Here is a 20968-nt window from a genome sequence, read left to right as displayed (position 1 = left end):
CAGGCAGCAAAATTGAAGACTCGGTGCTCTGGTCCACGCCCAGCCCCCTCCACCCCTGCTGGACCAGCACCGCACCCCCACCCCCCCCCATGAGGGAAGATACCTGTCACCCACCTGGACGGTCTCCTTCTGTTGACACAAACCAAGTTATCCCCTCATTGGACAGCACACCATACTGACAGCCACGCCAGGCTGAGGCTGGCGCGCCCCCAAATTGAAGTCAGCGGAACCCCAACTTCCCTGCTTCCCACCGCGCATGAGACCCAGACTCCAGGCCCCCGCCCTCCACTTACGCCTTCATCCACCGGCTTCTTACCCGCTGCCTTTGCCAGTTGCTCTGCTGATATCTTGGCGCGTTGACCTCTGGGAGCCACGATTCCCTCACCTGTTAAATACCAAGTCGCAGGGTTATGTGGGACCCGCCCCTCTCTCTGGCCGCCTGTGCTATCCGGCCGGAGCCCATAGCATCGCTCGGCAGTGTCTCCATCCGCCAGCCTCCCGGCCTCCCCAGAGCATGGCCCGGACAAGCCCTTCTGCCCCAGACCTCTTCACAGCTTCCCACTGCCTTCAGAGTCAAGTTCAGAGAGCGTAGCCTGGCACTCAAGGTCATCCAAGGCCTGACCCCAGCCTTGCGTTTTTGCCTCATTCTTGTCTACCAGCAACCTTGTTCATGTCCCCGGGCTCCATTGTACTGGAAGCTTCTCCACATTTCTGCATGTCTCACCTGTACCCCGCTGACCACTCCCAGCCTATTTGCTGTATGACTTTCAGGAAGTTGCTTAAACCCCATGTTTGCGTAAGATTGCTTCCAAAGATGACCCGAGCAATTCCTTCCGTCCCGCATGTCCTTTGCAGTGTGACTTCACCACTCCTTGTCAGCCGAATCCCTTCCCCTTGAACCCGGGCTGGCTCTGGGACAGTCACCGACCCATCGTGAATGCGGCAGACGCCACGCTGTGCCGCTTGTGGCTTCTGGGTTTGTATTCCGGGAAGCCAGCCCGCCGCTGTGCGAGTCCGGGCTCGCTGGCTCAAGAGAGAGGTCACGTGAAGGACAGCCGAAGTGCCCCAGCTAACGGTCACCCCCCGAGGTCCCAGTCATGTGACAAAGCCATTGTGGTCTTCCAGCCTCAGCCACAGCCGGGCTCAACCAGTGGCGCGGAGATGAGCTGTCCCCGCGGAGCCCTGAGTTCCTGACCCACCAAATAGCAGCAAGATAAAATATTGCTGGTTTAAGGCATTACATTTAGCAGGGGACTTCTGTGCAGCAACAGATAAGCGAAATCAGTCTTCTCACCTGCAAAATGGGGATAGTGATCGTTTCCTGCTTCACAGAAGGCAGGGAGGGTTCAACAGGCGGGTCTGGGTGAAGCCCTTAGAGCGGTGAGGAAGCATTTAGTAACAACCTCCCATTACCTTGCTAGGTTGTTTCTTGTTGCTCTCCCAAGCCCCTCTGGCATATAGTGGGTGCCCTGGAAACACAGTCAAATAGCGAATGGCCCCTCCTTCACGAAGCCTTCTCTGATCTCTTTCCACCAGAGGGAGATGACTCTCCTTCCCCAGCCTCAGTGCGTTTATCAGCGCCCCCTGTGATGTAGACTCCATTTGGCCCCAGCTCCTCTGGGGACCGTGAGCTCCTTGAAGGCAACACCTTGCCCATAACACACGAGCAATAAATATCTGTTGAATGAATGAGAAATGGGAGCAATGGCAGCTGCCCTATGGGCCTAACTGGGCTCATTGGAATTCGAAAGGAGATCAGTAGAGAGGTATTTGGGCACCTCTGTGCTTTCTCTGGAGGAATCTGTCTCTAAATGCCATTCTGCTGCTTCTGTGTCTTCTGGTCCCATCCGTGTGACCTTTATCCTCTAGGGCAGGAGAGCAGCCAGCACAGGACCCTAGAAGGAAGCCTCCCTATTTCCTGCCCTAAGTAAGAGCTGGCTGGCCTCCCAGGTCGCGGAAGTAGGGGGTGTGATGTCAGACCTGGGAAGGAACTGACGGCCCCCACAAGTCCCCTCCCTTTGCTGGCAGATGCCTGACGTTCCACCACTCGATGGAAAAACAGTTGATTCCTAAGCCATGATTCAGTCAGATATCAGTCTAATATCTCTAAGACTGGCCTGGTCCAGAGAGGCAGTCAAGTATGAAAGAACACAGGATTCCATCAGGTTCCAGATCTTTAGCTATAGATGGAAATGACTTGACGAATCTTTCTTATTTTTTGTTTAAAAAAATTTTTAGTGTTGTTTTTTGTCAGACAGAGCATGAGCAGGGGAGAGGCAGAGAAAGAGAGGGAGACACAGAATCTGAAGCAGGCTCCAGGCTCTGAGACGTCAGCACAGAGCCCGACGCGGGGCTCGAACTCACGAACCGTGAGATCATGACCTGAGCTGGAGTGAGACGCTCAACTGACTGAGCCACTCAGGTGCCCCATGACTCGACTATTCTCAAGATCCAAAGACGCAAAATCAAATCGGGTGGTCGAGTTTCCTGGCTGGGGGTGTGACATAGAGCTCAGATGTAGGCATCCTGGGCCACGTGGTGCCTCCTTTGAATTGTGGGGTCCCCAACACAGCAATGGTAGACAGGGTAGATGTTCTATAAGCTCAGAAGAGTCAAGAAGGCAATGCCCAAGGTGGTGTGAAATGAATATTATAGTTTCCTCAGCGAGTCAGCTCTTTAACGATTTAAAATTAAGTATAGACAGTTTCAGGGAATCCAAATCATGGCACTGATGTTTTTATGTAAAAGAATCTGTGCACATTTGGGATTTATGTGTTTGGAGCTCAGTAGGATTTGGCCTATTTAGAGTAAAAATCTTGAAATTCCAGCGTGAATGGCTGGGTCAGTCGGTAGATCATGTAACTCTTGATCTTGGGGTCGTGAGTTCGAGCCCCACTGCGGGTGTAGAAGTTACTTATAAATAAATAAACTTGAAAAAAATCTTGGAGATTTTTCAGATGTATAATTTTATTTTTAATTATTTTTTGAAGTTTATTTATTTATTTTGAGAGAGATGGAGACAGTGTGAACGGGGGAGGAGAAGAGAGGGAGACACAGAATCCCAAGCCAACAGGCTCTGCACCATCAGCATAGAGTCCCACTCGGGGCTTGAACCCACAAAACCATGAGATCATGCCCTGAGCCGAAACCAAGAGTCGGATGCTTAACCGAGTGAGCCACCCAGGCGCCCCCGGATTTAGAATTTTAAGCTGAAAATTTCTTAAACTTGTATATAGTACTGGGACATTTATGAGAACTCAAAGTTCACCATATTTTTAATTTATTGGATGAATAATGTGCATTTAAATACTCGGAAAGATTTTGTCTTGTCACACACACCATTAAAGTACATGAGAGGAAACTGAACACAATAAATGCTTGCTTGCAATTTAACGTTTAATGTTTGCGGGAGTTTAACTTTGCCACTGGAATCCAACACTCAACCTCCTCTTAGAAGTGATAGTTAAAATATGTTGGACATAAACAGAATAAGATTTGTAAGCCGGCGCTTAAGGAAGAGCGCTCGATGCTTTTAATTTCAGTAAATTAAATACGAATTTTAAAAGTCAGTTAAACCTCTGAATCATCTTTGTCCAGAAAATGAGATTTACGGTAAAACCCGCCTCGCGGGATCATTGAGAGGATTACATTGGAGATACCAGGTTTAAAGGGTTTGGAATAAATGTTACATGGGGTGCATTCAGTATGACATGCCAGGGATGATTAGTATTATTAACTTTTTTTTTTAAGTGTTTATTTTTGAGGGGGGGGAGGGGCAGAGAGAGAAGGAGACACAGAATCTGAAGCAGGCTCCAGGCTCCGAGCGCAGAGCCCAATGCAGGGCTTGAACTCACTTGAACTTGAACCGTGGGATCATGACCTGAGCTGAAGTGGGAGGCTTAACCAACTGAGCCACCCAGGCGCCCCATTAACTCTTTCTTAAAGGGGAGCATAAAAATGTTCCAGGGCACGAGGGACGTTCTGAGATACAGGCTGTGAGGCAGAGCATCATGGTAGCAGGGCTGAGAGTGCACCACACGCGGTCATCCCTCAGTCCCTCTCTGGCTTCCGGGGCTCCCTGAAATGCTGCCAAGTTCTCCAGCAGAGCTGGGGCTCGGTTCATTATCATTACACCACCCAGCGTCCCCTTTGCCGGCGCCGGTGGGAGGCTCGTCTCTAGGCTTGCGCCCATTCTGCAGACAACCACTGATGTTTGCTGCAGGCACCGTTCCGGGTAGTACGATGGTGCAGAGAGCACAGGCGACAGCCTCGGACGTCCTGGGGCTCCCGTTCTAGAAGGGGAGACATGCAGGACTCAGAAGCGACAAGCCAGTCCTGCAAGAGGCTCCAATACTTTGTGGAGGAACATCTACCAGGCGAGGGGATGGGAGAGACAGGAGCGGGGACTGCGGTTCAAGAATGGGTAGTCGCGGGGGCGCCTGGGGGGCTCAGTCGGTTAAGTGTCCAGCTATGGCTCAGGTCACGATCTCACAGTTCATGAGTTTGAGCCCCGTTTCGGGCTCTGTGCTGACAGCTCAGAGCCTGGAGCCAGCATCACATACTGTGTCTCCCTGTCTCTCTCTCTCTGGCCCCTCCCACTTGTGCTCTGTCTCTCTCTCAAAAATAAGTAAACATTAAAAAAAAAAAAAGAATGGGTAGTCATGGTAGGCCCCCTGGAGGAGGAGACATCTGAGCCATTTGAACCAAGACTTTAAGGAGATGAGAGTCAATTGTACACACAGGGAACAGCAAGTGCACCTGGGTGGTGCCCTGTGGCCCCTGTGAAGACTTTGTCTTTTACTCTAAATGAAGCCGGGAGCCATTGAGATATTTGGAGAAATTCATAAACTGTGTATTAGATACTAACCCATACTGAGTTCATGGGTGTGATGATTCCTATTTTTAGTATATGTGCTGCCACAGCAAGTACAATGGGTATGACAATTCCTAATAAGTTGAAATAAAATTATTCGGCGTTATTGTTCTTAGGAAAACATGCTAAAGTATTAAGGCCCCAAGGGTCATGATGTCTGCAACCTATTTTCAAATGAGTAGGAGAAAAAGAAAAAGAAAACTAGTTATTTGTCATAGTTATCTGTTCCAGGTCTAGGTAACACATTAACCTCAGACTTAGGCACAGAAAATATCACACGTTTTTAGGAGGGACACAGAGATTACCACTGTTCATTTTTCACTTCTTTACTACCTCACAAACTTATTTTTGTCCTGGAATGTTAACGGAGGTCTTATCACGGTCAAGCTACTGCGTTCAGAATTGTGCAGACCCGAGGATCAACAGATCCTTCCGTGAAAGAACATACCTTTCCTTCATTTGACTCATCCCACAAACACTTAACGAGTACCTACTACATACCAGGCATGTAATGAGTACCCACACGTCCCAGCCTGTGTGTGCGCCAGACAATGAACACACACCTCTGAATATGCCAAATCTTATTCCTGCTCTCATGGAGCTTAAATTATAGTGGAGCTAGCTAAAATCCATGAACAAAGAAAAAAAGTAAGTAGTCACAGGTGGTATAAAAAAGAGAAGGAATTAGTATACTAGAGGCTGATGGGGTGGCTACGTTAGATTGGCCATCAGCCAAGAAAGGGCTGAGGAAGTGAGATCACAGAAAAAAGAAAAACAAACAAACGAAACCCCAATAATATCATTTCTGAGGATCCAAAATCTAGAGCAGCTTAACTGGGTGATTCTGGCCCCGGGTGTATCATGAGGTGTAATGAAGATATTGACCAAGGCTATGGGCATCTGAGGACCCATCTGAGGTAGGAGGACCCACATCCAAGATCCACTCACATGGTTGTTGGTGGGAGGCCTCGGTCCCCACGGAGACTTCACCAGGGTCACCGGAGTGTCATGACATGGCATTTGGCTTCTCCGCAGACTGAACGGAACCCAGAGGGAGAAAGGAGGAAGCCACGGTGCTTTTTATGACCTGCCCTGGGATGCCAGAAACCTTTACTTCTGCCATATTCCTTTCTTCCCATGTGAGCTGGTAAGTCCCGCCCACACCCAAGGGGAGGGGAATTAGCCCCGCCTCTTTGAAGAGCAGAGTATCAACTCTTTTCGAGTGCTATGCAAGCTTTGTAACTATAACTATTGTGAGAAGCAATATTTTAAACTCTGCTGGCACCTCCCATGAGCAGGGGCACTGTGTAGACCTTCCGCTAACCAGTCCTCAGTGCTCTCTCTCTCTCTCTCTGAGATGCTGAGGGGATCCTGGAGGGCACATGCAGGAAAAAATTGTGGGGAAGGATAAAAGAATGGGCCAAAACTTGGCATAAATACAACCCTTACCCTCTGCCTTCATCATACCCACTGTACTTCAAAAAGGAAGAGGCCACTAGGAATTACCTTCACATTTTCAGCGATTCCTTCCCCAGGAAGGAAATCTGGGGCAGCATAGGGAGGTTGGTGCCCGTTGTCTCAGCGTCCCCTCTCTGATGTCTCGGACCCACACTTTGCTATATGTCCACTCCTGACGTTCCTTAGTTAAGGACCGCAGTGTTGATGGACACTGGCATCGTGGTCCACACCTCCAGGCTCCCCTGGAGCAGAGCGAAACAGAATGATGGCTCGTGAGTTTGTGCAGTCACTGGAATCACAAGGACAGAAAATATTCCAGACTTCCCATGTCCCAGGTACTTATACGATTTTGTACATTAATTGATCTAATCCTCAAAGCAACCCTATGAGCTGCGTGCTAGTCTCTCCATTTTACAGATGGGGAAACAGAGGCACAGAGAGATTAAGAAACCCGCCTGAGATCATGGTGTTCAGAGTGTAAGAGTTTGCATATAAAACCATGATGCTAGATTGCCTCTTAAAAATTGCATCCTTTCTAAAAAAAATTGTAATGTTTATTTATTTCTGAAAGAGGGAGAAACAGAGCGTGAGGAGGGGAGGGGTAGAAAGAGGGGGAGGCACAGAATCTGAAGCAGGCTCCAGGCTCTGAGCTGTCAGCATAGAGCCCGATGTGGGGCTCGAACTCATGAGTCATGATCATGACCATTCTGTAACTCTGTGGAGACAGAGGGTGACTTACAGAGGTGGTGGGAATCATTTCTGGTCAAAGACATTCGAACGGATTTTGGGGGGGAGGGGGGAGGAGTTGCCGTTGACTTCCGCCCTGGGGCAGAGATCATTTTTGCCTCTGGGAACAAGGTAACTTCAGCTTTTTCCAGATTGTGTGTGTATGTGTCTGTTGTCTACATTCTCCTGCAAGCCGGGTTTTACATCCTACTGGTTATTCGATAAAATCTTTAAGGTGTGTTCCATTTCATATTTAAATGGCAGTCCCCATTTAAAAAATTTTTTTGAGTTAAAAACAATTATTCCTTAGCAACATGGCCTCTCTGCAGCCAATCTGGCCAGCACGCCCCCCCCCTTTTTTTTTTTTTAAGTTTATTTATTTATTTTGAGAGAGAGCAAGTGAGCGTATGAGCAGGGGAGGGGCAGAGAAAGGGGGAGAGAGAATTCCAAGCAGGCTCAGTGCTGTCAGCACAGAACCTGACACGGAGCTCTGTTTTCATGAACCATGAGATCATGACCTGAGACAAGATCAAGAGTCGGATGCTCAACCGACTGAGCCACCCGGGCGCCCCCGCCCCCCTCCTTTCTTTCCCCATCTGGTTCATTCTACACACTCAGTGGGCATAGCCGTCTTTTCCGAGGGCAAATCTGACCATGCTCTTTCCTGGCTTAAATCTGACGTGCTGTGTAGACCACCCACGGCAGGGCAGGTCTGGTGAGTGCGGAGATGAGACGGAGCCACCATGCTGAGCCGGGCACCCCTCCTGGCGTCAGGCGGTGAGGCAGCCCCCAGGTAAGACCCCGCGCCCACCGGATGACGCTCGGATCTCCTCAGACATGCCTTCCTGGCACAGGACCGAGGAGGTTTGTGAGCTTTGTCTTGTTTCTCAGATTTGAGGATCTACCCCTTTTCTCCTCGCCCAAACCGCATTCCCCGGATCCTAGACTGGGTGCCAAACTGGGTTTCTAGCCCTGTGACTCTAGCACGAAAAACAAACGTCTGCTCAGAGCCCAGTCCTTGGGCTCCTATTCATAATTTTTTTTTTTTTAATTTTATTTATTTCTAAGAGAGAGAGAGAGACAGCGTGAGCAGGGGAGGATTAGAGAGAGAGGGAGTCACAGAATGAAACAGGCTCCAGGCTCTGAGCTGGCAGTCAGCACAGAGCCCGACGCGGGGCTCGAACCCACGAACCGCGAGATCATGACCCAAGCGAAAGTCGGATGCTTAACCGACTAAGCCACCCAGGCGCCCCTAATTGTTTTTCTTTATAAAGCGCCCTACGTGCTCTTCGGGCTGGAATAAAACACAAGCTCCTCGGAAAGAGCTCCCCACCAGCCCCAGCGTGATCCCGCCCTGCGTATCTTCTGTCCTCCCTGACTCTGGTCCAGCGACACCAGCCCCGCCAGACCTGTTGCGTTAAGACAGCTTCTCCTCCATGTTCCTCCCCATCGTGTGGATAACCTGGTTGCATGTCTCTCCCAAGAGACCATAAGCGTCAAGAGGCGGAACCCACATCAATTGTTTACCCATCTGTCCCCTTCGCTTCTATCTGGGCTTGGCACTCAATGACACCACTCTCTGTTGACTGACAGAAGGGGTCTGAAGCCCAGGTGTGAGGGTGGAGGGTGGCTGGGAAGTGAACTATGGGTACGGCAGGGTGGCTGCCTGGTCCCTAACTCACGGTCCAGCCTCCTTCCCTGGAGTCTGGATGGCACGTCATCAGGCAATTCACTCATTGATCTTCAACCGCGTCCTGGGCCACTGTTTCATCAAATTCTGGTGTTTCGTCTGACTCTTCCTTGCCAGCTGGCCTTCCTCTTCGCTTATTTGCCTTTACGCCTTGATATGAAAGTGCTCCCAGAGGATCTCCCAGTAGCTCCCAACAGTCTAGCCCTTCCTGAAAAGGTTCAACAGAGTTACCGCATGGAATCCGCAATTCCACTCCTGGGAACGTAACCCAAGAGAGATGGACACCAATGTCCACAGAAAACCTTGTACGAGACCGTTCACAGCAGCTTTATTCACAGAAGCCAAAGAGGAGAAACAACCCCCACACCCAGCAACTGATGGCTGGATATGAAAATGTGGTCCATCTACACAGTGGAAGTTCATTCGTCCATAAAAAGGAGTGACGTACTGATCCCTACGACATCACGGACGAGCTGTACTAAGTAAATGAAGCCAAAGGCAATATAGTGATTCCACGTATATGAAAGGCCCCGAATAGGGGCACCTGGGTGGCTCAGTCAGTCGAGCATCTGACTCTCGGCTCTCGATTTCACGGTTCATGAGACCGAGCCCCGTGTCAGGCTCCGTGCTGACAGCGTGGATGGAGCCTCCTTGGGATTCTCTTCTCTCTCCCTCTCTCTCTCCCCCTCATCAGCTCTCAAACTACATAAATATTTTAAGAAAATGCCAAGAACAGGAAATCCAGAGGAACAGAAAGTAGATTATCAGTTGCCTAGCACGGGGATTTGGGAGAAAATGGGAAAGATTGCTACTGGCTACGGAGGGTGTCTTGGGGCCATAGGGATGAAAATGTTCTGAAATTGATTGTGTTGATGGCTCCACAATGGGCAATACACTAAAAGCCACTGAAATGTATGCTTTCAATGAATGAATTCTTTGGTGTAGGAATTCTATCTCAACAAAGCTGTTAATTTAAAAAAAAAAATAGTGCTTTCTAGTCTTGTTAAGACTCCTGTGAGAACCTAGTAAAAGATATGGAATTTCTCCTGCGCCACCCCCAGTCCCTCACTCGTGGAAAATCGCAGCCAGTGCCACAGCCCCTCAGTGTGGGAGGTCCCTGCCACGCACCCCACCCCCCTGCTTCACATACACCCACTTCCCGTAGATATTGCTAAGACTGAAGGGTCCCAGAGCTGGGCGAGGGTGCGGGGAGTGGGGGTTGCTCCAGCATATGCGTGACCCACCCGCAGCTGACTTGACATAAGAAGATTCCAGAGACCCCGCAGCTGGCTGAAAGCCTTGCACGGAAGATGCTGGACCGAAACCTGGCCTCTGGGAGGGGGCCACGGGGGTAAAATCACACCTGTGTTGGGGGAGGAGGGGCTGATCCCAAGGGCCAATAGCTAATCCCACGGAAGCGCGGACTCTCTAACTACTTGAGAGAGAGATGGAGATCTCTCCTCTGTAAAACCTTCAACCCTCTGTTCTGATTCTGTCCTCACCAGCAGCTCTGGCTATCAGCGGCTGCGTGTACGGTACGGCGTGGCCTACGTGACGGGCACGGGGGTGCCAGGCTCTTTCACACAGGGCACTCCCCCTGCAGCCCTCCCACCTCCCCTCTGTTCCGTCTGGAGGGCTCACAGGCTCCCTGGGGACGGGTGTTCTAGCCGCCCCTTCCCCATAAGACACGGGGAGCCCTGCTTCCTGCCTTGGCTGATGAGAACCACTCCTTTCTGGAACCAATCCACTCTCTCTGCTTTAACGAGCTGGTGCCTCTTCTGGCCGAGATGCCTTAATCAGGCCCTTGGTCTTTTTCTTGGAAGGTGACCTCATGCGTCTGCGAGCCCAGCTCTTCCTGATCGGGTAGCCTTGGCCTTCTTTCTGTGGGTCTGGGGCCCCGGGGCGGATGCACAGAGGGGCTGGGGGGAGGGAAGGGCCCCCGGCCAGCTGCTGCCCGCGGCTGCTCCTCCCGGAGCAGTTCCTGAGGGTCCCCGGGCTTCCCTGTGTGCGCTCTGCCCCTTTCTGTGGGCTCGGGAGGGAGGTTGTGGATTTGTGGCTTTGCTAGTAATCAAGAAATCTGCCTAGACCCACAGAATTTCTTCTCCCTCGCCAGGGCTGGGCCCCTTTGGAAACCTGAAAAGGGCAGTAGTGTCAGTGACTCGTGCGCACATGCGCAAACACGTGTGTGTGTCTGTGTGATAAACCTGAGTGTGTTCAATTAGGCAGGAAAGCTGGACACTCCAAGGATGAGGAGCGGGAGGGAGGGGGAAGGAGAAGGGAGGGAGAGGGGGAGGGGTGAGGTAGAGAGAGAGGAGGGAGGGGAGGGAGGGGGAAGTAGGGGGAAGGAGAAGAGGGGGGAGGAAGGGAAGGGGGAAGGGGAGGGGAGGGGGGAGGGGAGGGGAGAGGGAGGGGGAGGGGGAAGGATGAGGGAGAAGGATGGGGGGAATGCGAGAGGCAGGGGAGAGAGAGGGGAGGGAGGGGAGGGCAGGGGGAGAAGGGTGGGGAGGAGAACAAAGGGGAGGGAAGAGGAAGAGGGGGAAGGGGGTGGGGCAGGGCTGAGGGGGTCCTAGGCCACCCAGGACGTGGGTTCAGTCCTTGCCAGCTTCACCCACAGACCTGTCTCCGGAGGGGCCAGTGAGAGACTCCACCCTTTCCGTCTGAGCACGCCACCCCCAGAGTCGGCCACCCTGGGTTTTCAGGATGCGCCCCGCCCCCCCACTCCCAGGGAGAAGTCCCTTTGGCCCGGGGGGCCAGCCTGAGCCATGTGACACAGAGGGGATGGCAGTGTAGACATTTGACCCCCCCTCCCGGAGCCACCTTCCCTGGGAGTCTCTGGTGAGGGGGCCTGGGGGGTCCCAGAGAGACTCCATGGGGGGGCCTGGGGGGGCCTTCTGTCCTTCCTCACGGACCCCAGCTTGCGAGTGCGGATTCGGACTCACTTTCCACGTCTCCCACTCTCCATCTACACGTCTTCCCCGGCTGCCTCCCGCTGTGGGCTCTGAGTCCCGGCATCAGACGTGAAGACGACCACTCTGGGCAGAGCACTTACACCTGCCTGGGGTCAAAGCCCTCCCGGCACCTGCATCCGGGGCCCCACCTCTCTGCACGCCGCCTGGCACAGCTTGGATTTCTGACCCTACTACTCACATGGGAGGAGACAGAAGGAGCCCGGGTCCCTGACAGTGGCTCCCGGTGCGGCAGGGGTCCTCACACGGAGCAGAAGCAGGCACCCGGATCACCTGGAGGGCCTTTAAACCCCACCCCCCACCCGGGGGCTGGACCCCGCCCCCTGAGGTTCTGATTCTCTGGTCTGGGGGCGGGGCCCAAATATTTGCATTTCTAGTAGGTTCCCAGGCGTTGCTGATTCTGGCGGTCTGGGGAGAAGCACCTGCCCGATGGTGTGCGCCAAGCCAGGGCTGACTGCTGCCTCCTGCAGGACCGCAGCGGACGGGAGCCTCGAGGTGTTGAGAGTTGGGGACCCCAGGGGGCCCCCCCAATCCCTGGTCACCTTGTTCAGTCCTGTCCTGCTAGCTGCTTTGCAGGGGAAGGCATTGCTGCTCCCGCCTTCTGACAGGCAGCCTGGCTGAGCTGAGCACCTGCCCAGGGCGGGTGGACCCCATGTGAATGGTGACCTTGACCCTGAGCAGGCGCGCTGTCCCGTCTAAGACATGGCGGGGCCGCCTGGGGTTCTCACCCGCGTGATGTACGTGATGTCTGTGCTTTGTGTGGTCCCTGCCCTGCCCTGATGGTTTTGAGCTCTTGACCCTGAGCGCCGAACTTTGCATTGATCTGCATTTATATCAGTTTTGCTGGTTTTCAACTCCCAGTCCAGCCCGCTAAGGTGCGACGCCTGCTATACCCACATACACCACAGGGGGAGCAGAGGAGGGCTCTTCCCGGGGGTTGGGGACAGGTCTTGACTCCTCCCCTATCCAACTCCCCAACTGTCAACTTGGGTACCTGCCTGCATAGTTTCTAGAGAGTCTTTGCACCCCAGTTAGAAACACCAACTTCAAAAAAAAATTTTTTTTTGAGATCGAACTTAGGAACAAACATCGTATAGAATTTAATGTTTTCACGGATGGGCTGGGCTGAGGCCTTAAGGGGAAAATGGCGGGGTGTTCGCCGGCAAAAAGGCATTGGGGTCCCAGAGGGCTGGGCGGGGCTGACTGGGTGGGCCACAAGCTCACCAGGGAACTTGTTGTCTCTCAGTCTCTGTCTCAGAAACTTCCGGAACCACCGCTGCTCCTCAAACGCGGATTTGCTGTTGTTCCTTCCTCCTCACCTCTGTCCAGATGTCTGACAGATCCTGGATAAACTGCTGGATCTAACAAAGCAAGGGACCAGGGCTCAGCGCACCGAGCAGCAGGCCACCCCATCCCCGAATGCGCGGTGGCCGGGCAGAGCTTGTGAGAGTCCCTGCTTCCCTGCGACAGATTTCTCTGGGCCACCGGCCCCCATTTGACAATTATTCTCGTTGGAACTTCAGGCTTAGCAGACTAGAAGGCACAAACAGGGAAGTCTTGGAGGCAGACACGCGACTGTCTGAGGTCCAGCTGACCATCTGGGGAGGGGAGGGCCAGGGGATGCAGGAGCAGACGCTGGCTCTAGAAGCCTCTGGCAGGCAGGGGCCAGCAGCGCTGGGGGAGGTGGTTATCTGCAGTTTAACCGCCTTCATGGTGGGCATTTGCTTGGAACCCAGAACTGAGCCTGTTATGATCATCTTGGGTCATTGACGGAAGCTTAAGTTCTATGCGCTAGCTTCTGTTTCAAGGAACGCGCACTTGGCGTGCCACGTGGGGACCTGGCCTCCACATGCTGCCCTGGGGACATCAGTTCATCTTTCTGGGCCTCGCCTTCTTCATCTTTAAAAAGGGGAAGGGGGAGAACAGATTGGCTCAGATGGCCTCTACAATCTTGGTTCTAAAATGTCTCCTTTTCCGGGCGCCTGGGTGGCTCAGTCGGTTAGGCAACCGACTTCAGCTCAGGTCATGATCTCCGACTTCAGCTCAGGTCATGATCTCACGGCTTGTGAGTTCGAGCCCCGCATCAGCTCTGTGCTGACGGCTCAGAGCCCGGAACCTGCTTCGGATTCTGTGTCTCTCTCTCTCTGCCCCTCTGCTGCTCATGCTCTGTCTCTCTGTCTCTGTCTCAAAAATAAACAAACATCAAAAATAAAATCAAATAAAATCTCTCCTTTTCAAGAATGTTCCTGGGGGTGGGATGATGCAGACCATCCCAAACCCTCAACAGCCCTGTGCACTCCTGGCACGGTTACCAATGCAGATAATTCCCGTTTGGCAAAAGAGGAAACAGAGTCCGTGAATGAAAGTAACTTCTCCAAGATCGCGGACAGGACAGGTCCAGCACTTCCCAAGCTATGTTCTTCTCATAAGTAATCACACCCCCCAAAAGGGTTCTGTGGTCAAGTAAGCTTCGGAAACGTGATCTGCTTGGGGCATCTGGGGCGGAGCCACAGTGAAGTCCTGTGTGTCAAGACCATCAAACTCTGTGTCACCGAGGGCTTTCTGAACGGATTAGTCCGCAGTCATTTTCTTCCCCCTCAGGAAACTTACCCCCCTCTTGGGGTTCTAGAAGTTACCAAGCACATTTTGCTCCAGACAGCCTGGGCTTCAATCAGGGATGCCAACGCCCGACCCTCCAAGAGACACGGTACACTGAATTCAAACGGTCCCGGCTTTTTTGCAGAATCCCATGTCCTAAGTCGCATGTGGGTACCACGCTCCTAAGCTCTGGCTGTGTGGCTGTCTCCCGGAGCCCACGCCTGGGTGCGTCACAGGGATGTTGCTGGGAACATCAAATTTCCATTAGCGTGAAGCGCTGGAAAAAGTCTGCTCTGAGGACACGTACGTTTTCTCACTTTGGTACAAATATCATGTGCTGCTCTTCCTTCTCGTCAGCAAGCACAGTGGGGCCAACGGCTATATTTCTCTCTTGTGCCTTGAGCTTAGATTGTAACTTTTATTTGCCCGGGTCCTTATCTTTAAAATTTTTTTAGTGTTTATTTATTTATTTATTTATTTTTAAATGTTTTATTTATTTCTGAGAGAGAGAGAGAGAGAGAGAGCGTGAGCAGGGGAGGGGCAGAGAGAGAGGGAGACACAGAATCCAAAGCAGGCTCCAGGATCTGAGCTAGATGTCAGCACAGAGCCTGACGCAGGGCTGGAACCCACGAACCGTGAGATCATGACCTGCTCCGAAGTCGGACGCTTAACCCACTGAGCCACCCAGGCTCCCCTAGTGTTTATTTATTTATTTATTTATTTTTAAATGTTTTTTTTGAGAGAGAGAGAGAGAGAGAGAGAGAGAGAGCGATCGAGGGAGGGGTAGAGAAAGAGGGGGACAGAGCATCTGAAGCGGGCTCTGTGCTGACAGCAGTGAGCCCGATGCGGGGCTTGAACTCACGAACCGTGAGGTTGTGATCTGAGTCCAAGTCGGACGCTCATCCGACTGAGCCACCCAGGCGCCACCCCCCTTTATTTTATTTTTTTTTCAGGCTAGTTGATCATGTTTGTGTCTGCCAATGGGCTCACACCCCAGGGAACGAGGTAGGATACTTTAACAATTTGCGCAATAGGAAGTATTCCTGTAGAAGCAAATTGAGGTTGAGAGGGAGTCAGTGGATTGAGGCAGGTAGGGTCTGAGCAGGGAATGCGTGGGCGAAGCCAGGAGCTGGAAATCACCACCTCCTGCCTGACCTCACTTTATAACAGCTAAAGCATCGAGGAGTCCCCAAGATGCTACTGCCTGGGAGGGGCATCTGCAAGGACAAAGCTCCTTTTTCTCTTCTTTTTTTTCTTTTAAATGTTTATTTTTGAAAACGAGTGAGTGGGGGAGGGGCGGAGAGTGAGAATCCCAAGCAGGCTCCGCACCGTCATTACAGCGCCTGATGGGGGGCTCGAACTCACGAACCTCGAGATTGTGAGCTGAGCCGAAATCAAGAGCAGACACTTAACTGACTGAGCCCCCCAGGCGCCCCTGAGCTCCTTTCTCAGTAACACTAAGACATCATTTTTCTTATTCCCTCTTATTTGCTCACGAGTATACAGTGGCTTTTACCAGAGCAGCTCGTTTCCGTGACGTGGGCCATCACAACGAAATGAATGCTGAAGCTGACAGAGAACCCACCTGTCCTCCAGGAAGCCAGGCATGAAATGGATTTGTGGAAGTGCTCCTCGTCCCACAGAGCACTCTTTTGAAAATGTGCTTTTCGTCAGGCATGCCATTTATGTTGCTTCTTGTTGTCCTTGGGAAATGAATGAACTATTTTTAACTTTTCTGTTCGAATTTCTCACATGGTAAATATCGGTAGCTATAACCCACATAAACAAAAGCTCTTGGAGGGTCTTCAATCAATGTTAAGAGCGCACAAGTCTCCCGATCGCAGAGAATTTAAGAATTGCCGCTTGGGAACAAACTTTCTTACAAACTGCCTTCGAAGTCTTTGAACTTTCGATAATTCTGTTGTCCATGCTTTGAGCTGCAGGCTGAGTCTCTGGTTTGCGGAAATCCTTCTTCCTGGCTGGTCAGTGGGTGAAATCCTTTACGTTTTGTGGGTTTTACTTTGTTGTCGTTAAATAGGGGCAGTGCCTTCCAGCCCATTGCTTTTATTGGCTTGTGTTTGCTATTCATTCACCAAACATTTATTGAGCTCCTACTGTGTTCCAGGCACTATTCTAGACACTGAAATACAGCGAACCACAAGACAAACACAAACCCTGGTCTTCAAGAGCTTCCTTTCTATTATTTGACAAGAGTCAAAGCTTTTGCCAAAGGAATGAACAATTAGTCATGGTTCTGTGCATGTGACATAAAGTATGGCTAACATGTCTTTTGGTATGGAGTTTTCCAAAGTGCGGGGTATCTGTACCTTTGGTGAGAAGTGGGATGAATCTGGGGCGCCTGGGGGGCTCAGTCGGTTAAACATTTGACTTCGGCTCAGGTCATGACCTCACAGTTCATGGGTTTGAGTCCTGCATTGGGGTCTGTATTGATGGCTCAGAGCCTGGAGCCTGCTTCTGATTCTCTCTCTCTCTCTCTCTCTCTCTCTGCCCTTACCCCACTCACACACTCTCTCTCTGTCTCTCAAAACCAAATAAACATTCAAATCAAGAAGTGAGATGATTTGGGGTCGCACCTGGACATGGCGTCCAACAGCTTTGAATCACAGTGAGAAAGTTACTTCCTTTCCAATTTCCTTTTAGTTACTTCAAAGAGGAAAAAAATCTCAGGTCGGCACTAATAAGACGCCAACACTTTCCTAGACTTGCTGATTGCCCCCACCCCCGAGATTCTCTTTCCCCAAAGCGTGGGGCCCGGGCACCGGCTTTCAGCATCTCTCTAGAATTTAAGGAGACTGTTTTTGTACCAGTGATGAACTCCACAGCTGCGGCCCGCGTTGACTGGGGCCTGAGCACTAATGCACTGGTTCCCAAAGCCTGGGACCCGCACCAGCACCGGCACCCGGGAGCCTGCTGAGAAATGGAAATCGCTGGGTTCTCATCTCAGAGGCTCTGGAGGTGGGGCCCAGCAACACCCCCACCCCCTAGGTGGCTCTGATCCTGTTCAACTTGAGAACCACTGCTCTGTGGGGTTCATTCTTCCACTGGACCAACGGACAGTCATCCCAGCCCCGTGCGCACAGCTGGCCAGGGCACCCGCGCCCCCTCTCACCAGGTCCAGCTGTTTGTGGGTGTCTTCCAGGGACACGGCCGTGGTCTCCTTCAGCTGTTTGCTCACCGTCTGGAACAGGTTCAGTGTTGCCATCTTGATGGTGCCAAGCAAGAGGGTCTTCTTGGCGGCGGTGTTCTGGATGTGGGCCCAGCGAGACTCCTTGGGAGGCGACGGGCCGGGGACGTGAGCGGGCGCGTGGGCGCGCACCTGGGCGCACGCGCGTCCCTCGCTTCCCCCGGAAGCCCCGCCCCCGCGCTCACCCAGATGATGACGTCGCTGCGGGCGCGGTCAAAGCGCATCTGCAGACGCGCCAGCTCGTTGTTGTGCTGCAGGATCTCGTCGTCCTTCTCGTCCAGGTAGCGCGCCAGCCGCGCCTTGGCGTGCTCGATCTTCTCCTGACCCTCGTGCGCCGACTGCAGGAGGTCCTGGTGCATGCTCACCAGCGTCTTGTAGCGGGAGATCACTTCGTGGATCTCCTCGAACTGCGGAGGGGGCGCCCATCACTGCACGGCCACCCCTCCCCCCCACCTGGGTGTGGGCCGAGGTCACAGGGCAGAGGCGGAGAGGGGGCCCCTTCTGGTCCTCCTGGGTTGGGGTGGGCCAGGGACAGGCGTTGGGAGCTCGGGTCCTGGGTCTGCATGTTGCAATCACCTGGGAGCTTTATGGGTTTATTAATGTTTATTTTTGAGAGAGGGAGAGAGAGAATCCCAAGCAGCCCCCTCGCTGTCAGCACAGAGCCCGACGTGGGGCTCAAACACACCACCCGTGCAGTCGCGACCTGAGCCGAAATCAAGAGTCGGAGGCTTAACAGACTGAGTCCCCTGGGCTCCCTTCCACCAAGAGATTCATTTTCATAAACAGGTGTGAGGTGGTCCCCGGCACCCAAATTTTGCACAGAGCCCCCACCCCCACCCCGTGATTGTAGAGGCCTGCTGGCTGGGGTTTCAGGGGGGCGGGGTGGGGAGGTGCATTTTGAGACGCCTCCCAAGGCAATAATGACCCCATCCAACACGAATGTACCCAGAATTGGGGCGCCTGGGTGGCTTAGTCGGTTAAGCGTCTGACTTTCGCTTAGGTCATGATCTCGCGGTTCGTGGGTTCGGGCCCCGCGTCGGGCTCTGTGCTGACTGCCAGCTCAGAACCTGGAGCCTATTTCAGAGTCTGTGACTCCCTCTCTCTCTGACCCTCCCCTGCTCATGCTGTCTCTCTCTGTCTCTCTCTCCTACAAATAAATAAAAGTATTAAAAAAAAAAAAAAAAGAATGTACCCAGAACCGTTTGTAAGTCCGGCCAGACGCTAAGGGCGAGGGACAGAGCAGGAGATAAGAAAGCCAGACCCCGCTGTTAGGAAGCCTGAAGCTTGGGGGGGCACACAGTGAGGACAGACAGACAGGGAAAGAGTTACGACTCCGAGTGATAAGCCCTATCTAGGACTGGGGGATGGGGCCGGCCGAAGACTGTGGGGTAGTATCTTCAGCGTAAGGCTCTCTGGTATTCACACTTGCTGAGGTCCGCCTCCAGCGAGGGCTGGAGAGGGCACGGCGGGGTGTGGGGTTGGGGGTGGGGGTGGCCTGCTGGGCTCGGCTGTCCCCTCCGGCTGTGCCAGGCCAGTGAGATTCTGATCGGACCCTGTAGACCACACTTGGGAGAACAGAAGCCCTGTCGCCCTCTCGCTGTAGAAGGTGGTGTGGACACCCGGTCCAGACACCGACTCACCTCCGGGAGGTTTATCAGAGCGTGTCTTCCAGCCACCCCGGGGACACCCCCTGAGCTCTTTCTCCATCTCCTGACCTTCCCAGTGATAGATTGGCGTTCCGGGAGCTGCCCTCCTCGCCTTTCCATCAACACACCTCTGTGGGGGAGGGGCCACCCAACCTGGTATTAGAGGGCGTGGAAAGAGCGAGCAAAGGTCCTGGGGTGGCCAAAATGAGGCGGGCCAGGCAGGGACGGGTGGGGGAAGGTGAGGACAGGTAAGGGAGCAGCCTGCCTAAAGATGATGGGGTTGGGGGGTTGCTGTGTGGCAGGTTCAGGATCCTCAATGCAACAGCCTAGGACACTTAAATCAAACGGAGCTCCCAGGGGTACTTAGTTCTGACGTCAAGGGGCCTTGGGTGCCAACCCACAGAGGCTCCCGCTGTTTAAGGATGGGACACTCTGGGGCTAAAATCGACAACTCAGGCGACAACAGATGTTGGCGAGGATGCAGAGAAAGAGGAGACCTTTTGCACGGCTGGTCGGAATGCTAATGGGTGCAACCGCTCTGGAAAACAGTATGGAGGTTCCTCAAAAATTTAAAAATAGATCTACCCCATGACCCAGAAATTGCACTAGCAGGTATTTATCCAAGGGACACAGGTGCGCTGTTTCAAGGGGACACATGCCCCCCAATGTTTATTGCAGCGCTATCAACAGTTGCCAAAGTGTGGGAAGAGCCCAAATGTCCATCGACGGATGAATGGATGAAGAAGATGTGGTTCATATATACAATGGAGTATCACTCTGCAATCGAAAAGAATGAAATCTTGCCATTTGCAACTACGAGGATGGAACTAGAAGGTATTATACTCAGCGAAATTAGTCAGAGAAAGACAAATATCATATGACTTCACTCATATGAGGACTTTAAGATACAAAACAGATGAACAGAAAGGAAGGGAAGCAAAAATAATATTAAAAAAGGAGGGAGACAAAAAACATAAGAGACTTAAATATGGAGAATAAACAGAGGGTCACTGGAGGGGTTGTGAGGGGGGATGGGCTAATAGGTGAGGGGCATTAAGGAATCTACTCCTGAAATCATTGTTGCACTACATGCTAACTAACTTGGACGTAAATTTTAAAAAACTAATTATTTAAATATATCAGCAGGTTCGTACATATGTCCTCTTCTCTGGCTTCTTTTGATTTCATTTTTAAAAATATTTATTTGTTTTTGAAAGAGAGAGAGACTGAGCATGAGTGAGGGAGGGGCAGAGAGAGAGAGGAAGACAGAATCCAAAGCAGGCTCCAGGTTCAGAGCCATTAGCACAGAGCCCGACGTGGGGCTCGAACTCACGCACTGTGAGATCATGACCTGAGCCGCAGTCGGATGCTTAACTTACTGAGCCCCCCAGGTGCCCCTGTGTGGCTTCTTTTGATCAGCAGTATCGTGTCTGTGACACTTGAAAAACAAACATACCAACCAAATGTCGTGTGGGGACCTTGTTTGGACCATGGTTGGAACGAATCAATTGTCCAAAAAGCATGTGTGCAACAGTTTGGGGGAATTTTAATGTTGACTGGATATTTGATATTAAGGAGTTAGTGTCGCATTTTTACGAGGTGTGACAATGGCATTACCCTTATCTCGGGAAGTCACGTACTGAAATACAGATTTAAAAAAATATCATTTGCTTCAAGATGGTGGAGGTGGGAAGCATGGGGGATGATAGGGTGAGTTGATAATTGTTGGAATTAGGTGGTGAGTAACGGGGATTCAGTAGACTATGGTATACGTTTGAAATTTTCCGTAATGAAAAAGATTGGTTT

The 20968-nt window shown here is 52.1% G+C and overlaps 1 protein-coding gene and 1 long non-coding RNA gene across 6 annotated transcripts in view; both read right to left on the bottom strand.

Annotated features, from left to right (window-relative positions):
• LOC120231415 overlaps positions 1-5987 on the bottom strand; it is a 28941-nt gene extending 22954 nt beyond the window's left edge. For both annotated transcript variants that reach the window (XR_005528315.1, XR_005528316.1), the window contains exons 1-2: positions 5822-5987; positions 317-385 (exon numbers count right to left, since the gene is read on the bottom strand). This is a non-coding gene — a long non-coding RNA (uncharacterized LOC120231415). The remainder of the gene's footprint in view (positions 1-316; positions 386-5821) is intronic.
• Positions 5988-12789: 6802 nt separating this feature from the next.
• CCDC42 (coiled-coil domain containing 42) overlaps positions 12790-20968 on the bottom strand; it is a 21638-nt gene continuing 13459 nt past the window's right edge. For 3 of the 4 annotated variants that reach the window (XM_039231659.1, XM_039231661.1, XM_039231662.1), the window contains exons 6-8: positions 17702-17923; positions 17442-17616; positions 12790-13074 (exon numbers count right to left, since the gene is read on the bottom strand). In XM_039231659.1, the coding sequence (XP_039087590.1) occupies positions 12968-13074; positions 17442-17616; positions 17702-17923 (504 nt within the window). In that variant the 3' untranslated portion in view covers positions 12790-12967. The remainder of the gene's footprint in view (positions 13075-17441; positions 17617-17701; positions 17924-20968) is intronic. The other variant, XM_039231660.1, reaches the window with a different exon arrangement.

This window comes from Hyaena hyaena, unplaced genomic scaffold (genome assembly GCF_003009895.1).
Source record: "Hyaena hyaena isolate Hyena2069 unplaced genomic scaffold, ASM300989v1 scaffold_58, whole genome shotgun sequence".
In the NCBI taxonomy this organism is placed as follows: domain Eukaryota; kingdom Metazoa; phylum Chordata; class Mammalia; order Carnivora; family Hyaenidae; genus Hyaena; species Hyaena hyaena.
This window is presented reverse-complemented; position numbering and strand designations above follow the sequence as displayed.